The sequence below is a fragment of the Sus scrofa genome, chromosome 5, assembly GCF_000003025.6.
Source record: "Sus scrofa isolate TJ Tabasco breed Duroc chromosome 5, Sscrofa11.1, whole genome shotgun sequence".
Taxonomy (NCBI): domain Eukaryota; kingdom Metazoa; phylum Chordata; class Mammalia; order Artiodactyla; family Suidae; genus Sus; species Sus scrofa.
Genome location: NC_010447.5, coordinates 76,725,565 through 76,740,839, shown reverse-complemented (window position 1 = coordinate 76,740,839; position 15,275 = coordinate 76,725,565). Strand labels below are relative to the sequence as shown.

Sequence of the window (15,275 nt, the reverse complement as noted above, 5' to 3'; positions counted from 1 at the left end):
TGTTCATTGCAGCACTATTCACAATAACCAAGACATGGAAACAACCTAAACATCCATTGATAGACGAATGGATTAAGAAGATGTGATATACATATACACAATAGAATACTACTCAACCATAAAAAAGAACAAAATAAAGCTATTTGCAGCAACATGGATGGAACTAGAGACTCTCATACTAAGTGATGTAGGTCAGAAAAACAAAGATAGGAGTTCCCGTGGTGGCGCAGTGGTTAACGAATCCGACTAGGAACCATGAGGTTGCGGGTTCGATCCCTGCCCTTGCTCAGTGGGTTAAAGATCCGGCGTTGCCGTGAGCTGTGGTGTAGGTCGCAGACGCGGCTCGGATCCCGCATTGCTGTGGCTCTGGCGTAGGCCAGTGGCTACAGCTCTGATTAGACCCCTAGCCTGGGAACCTCCATATGCCGCGAGAGCGGCCCAAGAAATGGCAAAAAGACAAAAAAAAAAAAAAAAAAAAAAAGAAAAACAAAGATAAATACCATATGATATCATTTATACCTGGAATCTAATATGTGGCACAAATGAACCTTTCCACAGAAAAGGTACTCATGTACTTGCCAAAGGGAAAGGGGGAGGGAGTGGGATGGACTGGGAATCTGGGGTTAATAGATGCAAATTATTTCCTTTGGAATGGATAAGGAACAAGATCCTGCTGTATAGCACTGGGAACTATAGCTAGTCACTTAGGATGGAGCATGATGGAGGATAACATGAGACTGGGTCTCTTCACTCTGCAGTAGAAAACTGCAAAACACTATAAAGCAGCAATAATGGAAAAAATAAAAATCACTTAAAAATTAAAAAAAAATAAGGTTGCCACAAATCTTCAAGTTTAAAAATGTATCTGCAAAACACAATAAAGTGAAGCACTTATATATATTATTCTCGAATGCACATGTAGTGCTTATAAAATGTGATCAATGCTAAGCTACTAAATAAAGGGGTGAAAACATTTCGAAGGTTTAAAATTATACAGAGTACATTCTATCTGAACATACTGAGATTCAGTTAGATACTAGCAAGAAAAGGAAACTAGGAAAAATTTCATATATTTCTGGAAATTAAAAAAATTCCAGGTTTCAGAGAGAAAATCATAATGGAAATTAGAAGATATGTTAAAATGAGTTATAATACGAAATGTCAAAATTGGAAGAATAAAGTTATATGTAAGCTTAGAGAGGATTTCATGGTTTTAAATGTAAATATTAGAAAAAATATAAACAAAAAACAGGGAGTTCCCGTCGTGGCGCAGTGGTTAATGAATCCGCCTAGGAACCATGAGGTTGCGGGTTCGGTCCCTGCCCTTGTTCAGTGGGTTAACAATCCGGCATTGCCGTGAGCTGTGGTGTAGATTGCAGACGCAGCTGGGATCCTGCGTTGCTGTGGCTCTGGCGTAGGCCGGGGGCTACAGCTCCGATTGGACCCCTAGCCTGGGAACCTCCATATGCCGCGGGAGCGGCCCAAAGAAATAGCAAAAAGACAAAAAACAAACAAACAAACAAAAAACAATGACTGTAATAAGTACCAGCTTAAGAAGTCAAAAAAAAAAAATTGAGAAAATTAAACCCAAAGAATATAAAATGTAGAAAGAAATATAAATAGCAGAAATTAATGAAAACATGCAACAGAGGTGATCATCTCTTAAAAATCAATTTCTGTCTTACTGATTTCATGTGATCAGTGATTATACTGACAAGCCCCATTCCTCATTGTGACTGCATATGTGTATGTTATAGATTTATCATTCTCAAAAATCAACAAATGATAAACGAAAAACTCCTTCTGCTTATTAGCTATTCTAAAAGATTTTTTTACTCAACTTAATTACAACTTGTATATAAAATAAGTGACCACTGTGGTTACATATACTCTAATGGTTCAATATTTTAACTTGTGTGACTTACCTTAACAAAATCTCTATCAGTCTTCTCCTTCCATTCTTCTCCAAATACAGTAGAAAAGGATCCTAAAGCTAAAAAAGAATAAATAGTATTTCATAATAAATTATAGGAAGACATGCTAATTTCTTTTGAAATAGTTTTTAAATTACAGAATTTAAAGAAAGTTTGTGTCTCTATAATCTAAAAATACACAACTCATTTCCATAGTAGTTACACAGACAATAAGGAAAAAATGAAGCATACTACAATAGTGACTCTGTATTAGTTTTCATTTGTACAAGAGAAAAATATTAAAAAGTCAAACAGATGATACTGCTCTTAGCCTGCTAAACTGTTATAGTTTTAAATCTTCATATTCATTTCAAGCTATGTAGGAGTACATGACTCAGTGGATTGGGGATGTGGTGTTGTCACAGCTATAGCTCTGGTTACGGCCAGGTTTAATGCCTGGCCCAGGAACTTCTGCATACGGCTGCAGTGGACAAAAAAAAATTTTTTTTAATTAAAAAAAATTAACTATGTAATCCATATTTCAAATATTAATGGGGAAGGCATTCTTTGAAAGTAATTCCCACAAATGAAAGCTCCTTTAAGAAACATTCTCAGTCCTATAGCTTGTTTTTTTTTTTTTTCCTGTCTTTTCTAGGGCCGCTCCTGCGGCATATGGAGGTTCCCAGGCTAGGGGTCGAATCAGAGCTGTAGCCGCCGGCCTACGCCAGAGCCACAGCAACTCAGGATCCGAGCCGCGTCTGCAACCTACACCAGAGCTCAAGGCAACGCCCGGATCCTTAACCCACAAGCAAGGCCAGGGATCGAACCCGCAACCTCATCGTTCCTAGTCGGATTCGTCAACCACTGAGCCACAACGGGAACTCCTATAGCTTGTTTATATTTCTTGATAAAGTTGTTTTAGGAAGAGTCAAACCATCTATTTTCTTCTTAATAACACCCTGCCCCCAACTCTCCCAACAAAGGTTAAGATACACAGATAATACTATACAGTTTTCTTCTCCTTTATGTTGCTAACTCTTGTTGTCAGTTATGGGAGAGTGAATAGTACAATACAAGTGTCTAAGCTGTGACATAATAGGTACCTCCCTTTAAAAATTAGATATGTACTTTTATCAACTATCTGTAATTATCTGTATTCTATAATGAAAGCTAATGGTTTTCAAATGCAGAAAGGAAACTATATAGCAGCAATTGTTAGCAGCAAAGCTGGTCTTATGAATGTAATCTTTTTTTTTTTTTTCCTTTTACGGCCACACCTGCAGCATGTGGGAGTTCCCAGGCTAGGGGTCTAATTGGAGCTGTAGCTGCCAGCCTACACCACAGCCACAGCAATGCCAGATACAAGCCATGTCTGCGACCTACACCACAGCTCACGGCAATGCCAGATCCTTAACCCACTGAACAAGGCCAGGGATCAAACCCATGTCCTCATGGATACTAGTCAGGTTCATTACCGCTGAGCCACAACGGGAACAAGAATGTAATTCTTAAAAAAAAAAAAAAGTTAACCTTTAATAGATGTGTCATGATAAGCCTAACAAATACATTTTGTGTTGTCAAAGATTTACTAAATCTATGTAGTCTTATCACACCTTTTAAGTATAGACCTAATATTTACTTAATATTGAGTTAAAGTTTTTAAAATACTTAGGTTAGAATAAAAATTTTCATTGAAAAAGTATTCAAAAGGGTGAGGAATGGAAACATTATTACACTACATTGATATTAGGGTCATGAGAACACAATTTAAAAAATAGTTGTGAACATTTTTAATAATTAACTACAGCGATCTAAAGAGGAATTTCATAAAATATCAAATGCTTAATCAGAAAAATCATGCCCACATACCATTAAAGAGAGATAATATTTTGTTTGTCCTGAAAAAAACTTTATAAACACAACTTTACTGGGAAAAGAATATTGAATGGAAATGTAAGATGGACAAATTTTCGTCACATGGAATTTTTATTATACTTCTTCTAACACACATAATATATAAACATTCCATACTTTCAAAGGAAGTGGTGTCTACATTTTCCCTCAATTAAAATGTGCCCTAAAAAAAATCAAGTTCTCGAGCAAATAATAAAATATATCCATAGTCAAATATATTCTTAATCCTCAAACTCAAAAGAATTATTTTCTTAAGGTAAAACCACTGTCTTCATAAAAGTATAGGGTCTTCAAAAAGTCCCTAAGTACTCTACAACTCCTAAACATCTGCTGCAATGATAAAAATATCCCTTAAATAAATTATTGTTTTAGATTTCTACTCTGAATAATGATATTGTCTGAGATAAATGAAAGTGCTGAAGAATGCAAGAAGATAAAATGAGTCTAAAGACTGTCATGCCTCAGTGCACCAAAACTGGTAAGATCATTTTTATCATATATACCAATGTAATCTTTATTCAATGATTAAATGGCAAGACTTCACTAAAATTATTCTGGTTGGAGAATATTTATTCTCATTTTAAGATTTCCAAAAAATGTGAAACAATTTTAAACTCTATTATACATTAAATGCTAAAAGATGTCTTTAAAAGATCAAAATGAAATATTAGGAAGCAAGGAACAGGAAAGTCAGATGAAAATAGAAACTGTGAAGTACTGATCTTTGTTCCCCATCCATGTAACCAAGAATAGTTTCAGGGAGGATAACAAACTAATTTTCACTTTTGTTTAAACTAATTTCAAAACGTCTTCATACAAAGTAAGTACATGTCAAATTTTAAGGAATCCTACTTAGTTAATCCCCCAAAAAATATGTTTGAAAAGTACCACTGAGCCAAATCAAACTGCATAAAAATAAACTCATTTGCAAACATGTTGCTATTTAAACATAAAAATAAAAATACTCATGAACCCACAAAATATTATACGAAATTATCAGACTGTCTATTGTTCTATACCTAGTTTCCTATATGATAAAGTAATTTCAATATATATCAATACCTTAATCCTGTAATAGGATATTCTTGCGGCAAAAGAAGTTATAATGGTATGGGGGTAGAAGGAGGGTTGAGAAGCAAAAAAAATTTATATTGATAACTTTTGGCTGATATAAATACTTTAAAGAGAAAAAATATGAGCAGGAAAAATTTTCAAAAGGTATTTTCTAAACCCCTACAATTAGATAATTGAGCAATTTGGTCCGAAGAGTAACCTAAATTTAATATGAGATAATTTCACAGAAAATAAAGAATTTGATTTGTAAAAACCTACAACTAGCAAATCCTACAAGTAAAAAGAATATGAAATATTTGATAATTCTTATTTTGACTAAGCAGCAAAATTTCAAACACACTGACCTTAATTGTTTACTTAAAAATTATAACCATAATCTCACACAAATAGATTTCAGAAAACGATTTCTTCTAGGTCCTAGTTTTCTCTATCAGAATTTTGTATCAATCTTTTCAAATAAACAAACTCATATTTACTCTAAGAAACACATAGTATTTTAATTTCAAAAGCTCTAGAGAGGCTAAATTGCTATTCAAATATTTAAGGTTAAAGAAAACCAAACGTTCATTATTTTAAATGACACATTTAATATAACAAAAGCAAATAAAAAATGTTTTTATATTGACTAATTAAAAAGTACTTTTCTCCTTAAAAACCTTTAAAATAATCTATAACACCTTTAATAGAATGAGCATATAATATGTTAAGCTTAAAACTTACTGTCATCAAACACCCCAGCATTAGCAAGTAATAAAGTGATGATTTTAGGGTCTTTTTCAAGTTGCATGACGTGTTTGCTTTCATTTGATAGGAGAGTGCATACATTAATAGCAAAGTCCACTTCATTTGGGAGTCCAGATAATAGTGAAAGCACCAATTTATTATAATCATTTGGCGAATTGAAGTCCATTGACAGCCCATAACTTTGACGTAGATAATCTAACAAAGACAAAAACAAAAACACTTCAAGTTTATCAAGACTGGAAACCACTATAGTTAATATCTTCTGAATATAGGACAGGAGCTTGTTTTGTTTTATAAAAAATAAACCGAGCAGAAGTTTAGAGCTCAACTTTCTAAACTTCTTAAATTAAAATTACATTCCTCAAAACACTAAGAAAAATTTTTAAATGTATTAAAATACAAAAAAGTACATATTCTCTTGGGTATCACTGCCAAATTATTACTGTATTTTCATTTTAATTTACCTACTCTTTTTACTCTTGCATTTCAAGGACTTTTTCTGATTTTTACATACTATAACCAGAAAGACTGTTTCCTTTGAAACTGTTAACAATATATTTTCAGACATGCTGCCTACCTTCTTTACCCACTTCTGGGAGGACTGTTACTCTGGGGGTAGGATTTTTTTTGCCATATAATTGACATATAAAATGCATGCTTTTTAATTGTACAGTTCTATGAGTTTTGATAAATAGCCTTTTAACTACAACCTCAATGGATAGAGCATTTCCATCACACCCACGGAGCTTATTTATGCTTCTTTTTAGTTGATCCCCTCCTCTACCCATAGACAACCATTGATCTACTTTCTGTTTTACTTCAAAACGCCAGTAAATGGAATCACACAATATATATCCTTTTGTGTCTGATTTCTTTCATTTAGCAAAATGCTTTCGAGGTTAATCAGTATCAGTAGTTGACTCCTTTTCAACTGATATAGTATGGCTATAACACAATTTATCCATTATGCAGCTGAAGGACATTTGGACTGTTTCCATTTTTTGGCACATATGAACACAGCCGCTATAAATTTGCACATACAGGACTTTGTGCATACATAGTTCATTTCTTTTGGATTGCGTGGTCATACATAAGTGTATGCTTAACTTTGTAGGAGACTCTAAAACTGTTTTCCAAAGAGGCTATAATATCCTGTCTTTCCACCAGTCATGAACAGAGAGTTGCTGTTGCTCTGCATCCTTGTGAGCACTTAACACTGTTTAAAATATTCCAAATATGAGTCACTTATCTAATATTGTTTTGCAAATATTTTCTCCCTGATAGTGAGAGGCTTGCCTTTTCATTTTCTTAGCAGTAACTTCAAAGAGCTGAAGATCTAATTTTGATGAAGTCTGATTTATAATTTTTTACATTTATAGTTCATACTTCTGAATCCTAAGAAATCCTTTCCTAACCCAAAGTAACTAAGATTTTATGTAGAAAAATTAAAAGACTTTTAGAATCTTAAAGATAGGGAAGATGAGATTACAGAACCTGATATATTATATAATAATATATATATATAAGAAAATGTTTTACTTCTAGAAATATTGACTCTTGATTGGTACATTTTGGGCCTTGGCTATGTCCTGCACATACTCCAGTATATTTTTCACATAAAGATCTAACTAGTTTTAACAGGAAAAGGCAAGAGACAAGAGTCAGAAAACTGCTAGATGAAACATTTCAGAAACATATGGGTTTGAAAAAAAATTTTTTTTAATGTCACTAAATGGAATGCATATAGAAATCTATTGTCATAACATGCCACAGAAGAAAATCATGTAAGAAATTTCTTCATTTCCCAAGTGCAGATATTTGAGGAGACACCTCTTCAATTCTAAAATATTCCAGGAATTTCTCTAATAAGAACTGCCACAATACAGTAAATGAATATAACACAGGTTCTTTACCATATGTAAGGCTGAACAATAACATTGTTTATTTTTTATCATCTTGATATATTCCTCATTAGAAAATGTAACAATTTCTTTGAATGTAGGAATAGATTTTAATATTTCTATACTGTACCCTGGACTTAATCATGAAATATAAAGTCTCAGAAACAGTTAAGTTTTTAGATTCTACAAAATTTTCAGGCCAATCTCTTCAACTGAAAAAAACTTGTAACCCACATTCAACATCTGTCACAGTCTTATTTATGTGATTTCAATGTGATATTGGAGTTGTTCTGTTTGCTACTAAAGGATGACAGACGCCATCATATATTCAGTTCAATACATCCTTACATGAATGATTTTGCCAAAGATATCTCCAATTGCACAGGGAACTATATCTAGTCACTTAGGATGAAACATGATGGAGGATAACGTGTGAAAAAGAATGTATATATGTACGTGTGACTAGGTCACTTTGCTATATAGCAGAAAATTGACAGAGCACTGTAAACCAACTATAATGGAAAAAATAAAAATCATTAAAAAATAAATAAAATGAATAAATATAAGTATGAAAAGTCCTTTAATTACATGAGGCTGGTAAAGTTCCCTAAGATAATGTAGGAGAAAATGCTTACGAGATTTTTAAAAGCCTCCCTTCCCATCCCCAAGGAGGTATGATTGGATGGCTATAGTTTCATAATCAGAATGGGATTGGAAAATATTTTTTTTTGGTCTTTTTTTTTTTTTTTTTTTTTTGTCCTTTCTAGGGCCGTACCCGTGGCATATGGACGTTCCCAGGCTAGGGGTCTTATCGGAGCAGTAGCCGCTGGCCTACACAAGGGCCACAGCAACTCGGGATATGAGCCGCATCTGTGACCTACACCACAGCTCATGGCAACACCGGATCCTTAACTCACTAAGCAAGGCCAGGGATCGAACCTGCAACCAACCACATGGTTCCTAGTCGGATTTGTTTCTGCTGCACTACGAGGGGAACTGTGAAATTTACAACATTCTTGACTCAATGTTTATACAAACGTATCACTGCTGACAAACTTAATTTAATCTGAGGCAATCTTTGTTTTCAATTTCGAGGAAAAGGAGAACTGTTCCTGGAGTGCTGTTTACAATACAGAATTACACAATATATTCTTTCCATATTGGCAGTTATTGTTGTAGTTCAAGTGTCCGTTAGAATATGGGACATGTAAGAGAAAAACTTGCTCAAATACAAACGATAAAACAACAACAACAACAAATAACTCTTTCTGTACAAAATTTTTCCCAATATAAGTACCAAAAGTGCAGATGGATAGAGTGTTTGGACTCCTTTGACCAAAATGACTGAATTAGATTAAATGATCACCAAATTCCTGGATAGCTCTAAAATTCCATTAATTTCAATGAGTTGTCCTTTGTCAATTTTGCCCTTTACAACTTTTCTACTAAAGATACTGCAAATAAATTTAAAACCTTAAAATTTTAATTTAGAAATTAACTGTTTAAATTTTAAAATGTAAGAGATGTACAACTATAAGTGTAATAAATTTATTGAGCGATTTAAAAAAAAACAAAACAAAAAGATCTAAGAAATGAACAAAAAACCCTTAATAATCTATCCTATAATTCTGCAGAACTGACTGTATCCAAATCAATACCAAGAAAAAGAACTGAAGGAAAATGATTACTAGGTATTCTTGGCAATGAAAAGCACAAAAAAACTATGAAAATAAATGACAAAACCACCATATTTTGATGCCAATATTTAATAATCCTAAAAGTCAAAGAAAATCTATTTAACACTTTTTTGGCCACTTAAAGTCATTGGGCAAAAGGAGTCAATATCCTTAAAAGAAAATTTGGCCCCATATTCTATCAATGTACACTATTCTATGAGTGGAACTGCACTTCACACTAAATGCCAATTTAAATTACCTTTCAAATTATCGAAGAATAAGGCTGTATGATCAAAGATGTAGAAATAAATTTTTTAAAGGTTCTAATTAAAACTTCCTAAAGGCTCTTAATCTACCACCATGTAATTCCAGTTCCATGTTTATTTACACATACACATATACACACACACAAATTGACAGCCACAAAGCTTACTATATTTTCCTTAATGGCATTTGAAAAGAATCATCAGTGAAGGATTTATTTTGGATATTAACAGTCATGTTAATTTTCAGAGCACTGTCATAATGTTGCTATGGCTCCTTTCAAAAAAATTAAAAGCACCTCCAAATTCATAAATGTTACCCAGAAATACTACTGCTTTTCAATTTGAATTAGATTTATTAGTCTGATGCTCCCTAGCAATTTCTAGGTTTTTTCCCTTTCATGAGTCCCTAATCCTGATTTTGTCAAACATGCTACATGTTATATAACTGCTCAAAATCTCCTTAAAAAAAGAGGACAGACATATGACAGCATATCAGAATAGAGTTATTATAACACCAGGTTAAGGAATTCTGTCATTCCCTTAAAGTGTGTGGCTCTATCAATGACTTTAATTAGGCGTCTGAAATACCAGCAATATTTCACATTTTCTTTCTTATAGTAAATCATGTTTAAATAAGGGAGAAAAAAAAACAGAAAAAATTTCATGTTAAACAAGATTTAATGTAGAAATGGGTCTGTTAGGGGAGCTCCAATAGACACTATTTAAGCTACAAGAATGGACAGTTTCAGCTGTTACTGTAACAACAGTTATTAAATAGCCTTAAAGGTCATTAGGACAATGACTCGCTCATTGTAGGAGTATACTCTATAACAACCTTGAGTTAGATAATGGTTATGAGCTCTTTTTAGGAAAAGGAAGCACATTACCTATCAAATCACCCTGTTTTATTTTACCTACTTCAACTATCAACAAGATCTTCTACAATATGACTTAAAATTTTCTCCTTTAACATTAGTTCTTGAGATAATAACTTATTAGATGAAGCTAGATTTGGTTTGCCCTCACCTCTGCCACCACCCCTCCCCAGCCCCAAATATACAAAAGCATCAGATGAAGCCTTTCCTAATGGAGATCAACATTTCTTGGAGATTGTTTCTTCAGCTATTACTGACTAGGGAAGAAATAAAGTCAAATTCAACATGAAAAACACTTTGAAAATAGGTAACTGAAAATAAAAGTACCTGTACTATTGACACAAATCAGAGTGCTTAAATCTAAGGATTACCTAAGAGATGAGAATTAGTGCCAATGAAAAATAATAAAGATGTAGCTAACAGTGTATTTTATAAAGAACATACCCTTTAAAAAGGACACATATCCTCTTTTAGGGCAAATGATGACTGAAGAAGAGATACTTATCTCTTCAGTGCACTCTTCCTGGTCTTCACAGCCTCAACCCCGTGAGCCACTAAACATTAACTCCCATCTATTCTGCTTCAAGAACCTTTGTTAGACTCACAACCTGATTATTTCCAATCCTGTTCTTTTTAGCTGTAGATTCCTCTATCACCATTACAAGAATGGCTTAAATGAAAAAAATCTTCAGTCTCTGATACAACGGCAAGAAAATAGTTGAATAGTAAGAAATGTTTCTGAGGAATTCTGGTACTGGGAATTTCAGGAATTACAGAAAATCTAGTAGATGCTATGAGTATTTGTTTGACTTTCCTAATCCTAAATAAGACCTTCCTCGTATCATTCTAGTGACTACTCAGTTAAACTGATCTTTAGCTAAAGAAATAAGGGAAAAAACTTCACTTGAAAGTACAGGTAAATTTTAACTCTGAAAATTCTTATATGCAGGCAAGGACAGGAAGGGTCCTCATGACACTCAGATGTTGATCTTTAGAATGTGCATTACCCCAAGGCTTGAAGTATTTTCATGTGCAAGGGAAGGGAGTAGAATTCATTGGTGATGTCTATTTTCTTAATTCAAAATTGTGGACCTATGTCTTACTCATTTCCAGCGATATTTACCTGACACACTGTGTTGCTGGTAATTGTAGGAAGATGGAATTGCACCAATAGGAAGCTGTGGTTTGGGATTGCCTGGTGGTACCTCATCATCATCCTCCCCAAAATGATGAACTTTCTCGTACTTTTCTAGGTAACTGAAATAGAAAAACAGCACAACAGAGACTTAAAAAAGGATTTACATATTATTTTTTAACTCCTACCACATATATCTGTTTCCTTTTTCTAAAGGCCCTTAAAATTTAAAATAAGATACCACAAACCCCTTATATTAAGTGGAATAGTCATTTCAGCAGTAATACTGCAGACAAACTCAAAGCAATGGTTCTAAAAGTGTTTTTGTATTTTTCAGAAAAGACCACACCAATAACTCAAATAAAAATATAAAAGTAAAGACTATCAAAGGACAACTATATGTGGACGAATGATAGTATATTTTATTTACTGATTTAAAAAAAAATGATACATCGGAGCGTCAGCTGTGGAGCAATGGGATTGGCAGCATCTTGGGAGCAGTGAGACATGGATTCAATCCCCTTCAGAGCAGTGGGTTAAAGATCCAGCGTTGCCCACAGCTGTAGCTTAGGTCAAGATTGCAGCTTAGACCTGAACCCTGGCCCAGGAGCTCCATAAGCTGCAGAGCAGCCAAAGATGGAGGAAAAAAAAAAAAAAAAGAAAGAAAGAAAGAAAGAAAAAAAAAAAAGGGATACCTGGTCATTGAAATGAAAAGAAGAAGTTTCCCTTGGGCTCCCAATCTCACTCAGCAGAGATAACTACATGTTGATGTGCCACTTAGTACTTCAGCATATTTTCTGTGTATGTTTTTATTTAACAACCATTTTAGGGATCTGAGCATATCAATACACACAGTACTCAGCCTTTTTTAACAGCTGTATAATATATGATCCTATTGATATATCATAACTTAACTAGATCTCTAAAGACATTGTCAATGTTGTTTTTTGCTATTACAATTCATGTAGTAATAATAATAAGCTTAATCTTGACACTTGGATTAATTGACACTTGACACTTGACTCTGGTAATGTTATGCTCATTTTAAACAGCAATATGGCCAAATTCTCATCTAAAAGTGATATGCCCCATGCATTTTGACCAATTTATAAGACAGTTCCTGTATTCCCCACTGTTATCATCACTGGGTATGGTCAATCTTAATATGAATTAGAATTAAATTTCAAATTCACAAATTATCATCACCTACCAGTATATAAGATTGCAAAGAAAGATTTTAAAATAGGTAAACAACTGGTCAAACTCCTATCAAACATAATGCTGTATAATGAACTTGTCACTATACTTCATAAGAAGTTAAGCTGACTAATACAATGACTTATATTTACCACAGAAAAGTTCTAGATGTGATTATTTTATAGATCAATCCTTCCAACATTCTTGATCCAGGCAGGTACTAAGTCCATTGGTCACTATTTTATATGTCCTGCAGCTACCCACCCATTTGCTTTTATAGTTACAGACAGCTGAGATGAGAGAAAGGTCTATCAATGAACAGGTATAATGATCTCAGAATTATTTTGTTTTTAGTACTCAACCTTAACTTTCGAGGTGGGATGAATGAAAGATTTAAATTTACAAATATGAAAACTAATGACAGGGAAAATCATTACCATTCCTCATTTTCCCCTTCTAGTTTTACAAGTCGCAATACTTCACATCATCGAGCCTGGAAACTGCCCCTTTCATTCCTTCTAAGTTCTCCATGTAAGCTCAATTTGAGCAAAGAACTCTTTCCTAGCTGGTAGCTTGTTAGCTAATGAATCCAACACTTTTTTCTACCGTTGGAGATACAAAAGGAGAGACATTTGGCCAGATATAACCCTTGAGCATTGTACGCAGTTGCATACATTTCACTCTGATGCTGGGGATATGCCCCAGCAGATAGAATTTACAGTCTAAAAACAAAAACAAAACAAAATATGATTAACAAGAGACAATCTCTCTTCAGTTAGACTCACAATGGACTTAAATGAATAATAAATTAAGCCCACTCTTTCTGAATTTCTAATGAAGAGTATATATAAATTTGGAGACAAGTAGCTGCTTAAAAATTATGTGACATTTTCTGCAAATAAGGGTTTATCTACATCACATGAAAGCGCTGAGGCAACAGTAGTGATAGAGGTATTTTAGCAAGTATAGTCTTTCAGAATTGAACATATTGTGGAAGGGACAAACTATAGACAATTAATTTTATTACATAATAAAAATCAAAACCTTACACTAGGAGTTACCATTGTGGCGCAGCGGAAACCAATCTGACTAGTATCCATGAGGATGCAGGTTCAATCCCTGGCCTTGCTCATTGAGTCAGGGATCCAGCATTGCCGTGAGCTGTGGTACAGGTTGCAGACTTGGCTCACATCCCGCATTGCTGTGGCCGTGGCATAGGCCAGCAGCTGTAGCTCTGATTTGACACCTAGCCTGGGAACTTCCATAGGCTGCAGGTGTGGCCCTAAAAAAACCAATCAATCTAAACCAAACCAAACCAAACCAAAACCCTTTATGCTAATAATATGTTTAAGATACTTTTTATAAATCTGTTATCATAAGTGAGCACAGTAGATTTAAAATTTGTGGGTTTTATTATGCTGGGGGAGAAAACAACATTACGAGTAAAGAATGACCTTAAGTATTTTCTTTTTCCTCTCAGAACACCCAAAATGGAATGTAAGCAAAATGGAATGATTAACACCACCACAAGCACTAGATACTCATAATAAATAGAATATATTATATACATAAAACCCTTCTAATTCATATTTTCCTAAGATTATTAAAATATATGCCTTTCGATCCCTTTAGCACAATCTAACCCTATTTCTCCAAACGGATTCTTTACATAATTCCAATTCCCAGAAATTTACAGTTTAGGCAAATTGTTACAATTTTTGAAATTTTTATTTCTCTGGCTTGAGGGTCAGCAATAGTTCTCATTCATGATTAAATATTTCCAACTGAAACTCAACCTTTCTTAGTTCAACTAATGTTTGTATCCAATTCCGATCTCCTGTCATTCTCAATAAGTAAGCATGAAGTCCTTTTTCTGGTTTTCCAAAGAGCTAAACTTCTAAAACTAAAAAGAATTAACAGGGAGTTCCCGTCGTGGCTCAGTGGTTAACGAATCCGAATAGGAACCATGAGGTTGCAGGTTCGATCCCTGGCCTTTCGCAGTAGGTTAAGGATCCGGCATTGCCGGGAGCTGTGGTGTAGGTTGCAGACACGGCTTGGATCCCGCGTTGCTGTGGCTCTGGTGTAGGCCGGTGGCTACAGCTCCGATTGGACCCCTGGCCTGGGAACCTCCATATGCCACAGCAGCAGCCCAAGAAATGGCAAAAAAGACAAAAAAGAAAAAAAAAAAAAAAAAAAAAAAAAAAAAAAAAAAAAAATTAACAGACAAGAGAAAGCAGCTAAAATACAATGTTACATCTCAAAATCTAGGTCTTCAGATTTAATTATCTATCATGACCCTGAGTTTACACACCGACAGATACACTGTGTTCACTCATCAAACTACAAATGCACGGTTCCTTTTCTTCTCAAAGCCAATTACATCACTTTGGAGGTTTTTTTGTTTTGTTTTGTTTTGTTTTTTGGGCAGCACCCGTGGCATATGAAGTTCCCAGGCTAGGGGGCGTAATTGGAGTTGCAGTTGCCAGCCTACTCCATAGCCAGAGCAACACCGGAAACAAGCTGTGTCTGCAACCTACAACCACAGCTCAAGGCAATTCAGGATCCTGAATCCACTGAGCA

The 15,275-nt window shown here is 34.3% G+C and overlaps 1 protein-coding gene across 1 annotated transcript in view; it reads right to left on the bottom strand.

Moving 5' to 3' along the window:
- The window catches only part of ARID2 (AT-rich interaction domain 2), a 162,771-nt gene that overhangs the window by 59,316 nt on the left and 88,180 nt on the right, over positions 1-15,275 (bottom strand). Inside the window, 3 exon segments of the mRNA XM_021092987.1 lie at positions 1,926-1,993; positions 5,622-5,840; positions 11,487-11,620. Coding sequence (XP_020948646.1) covers positions 1,926-1,993; positions 5,622-5,840; positions 11,487-11,620 — 421 coding nt within the window.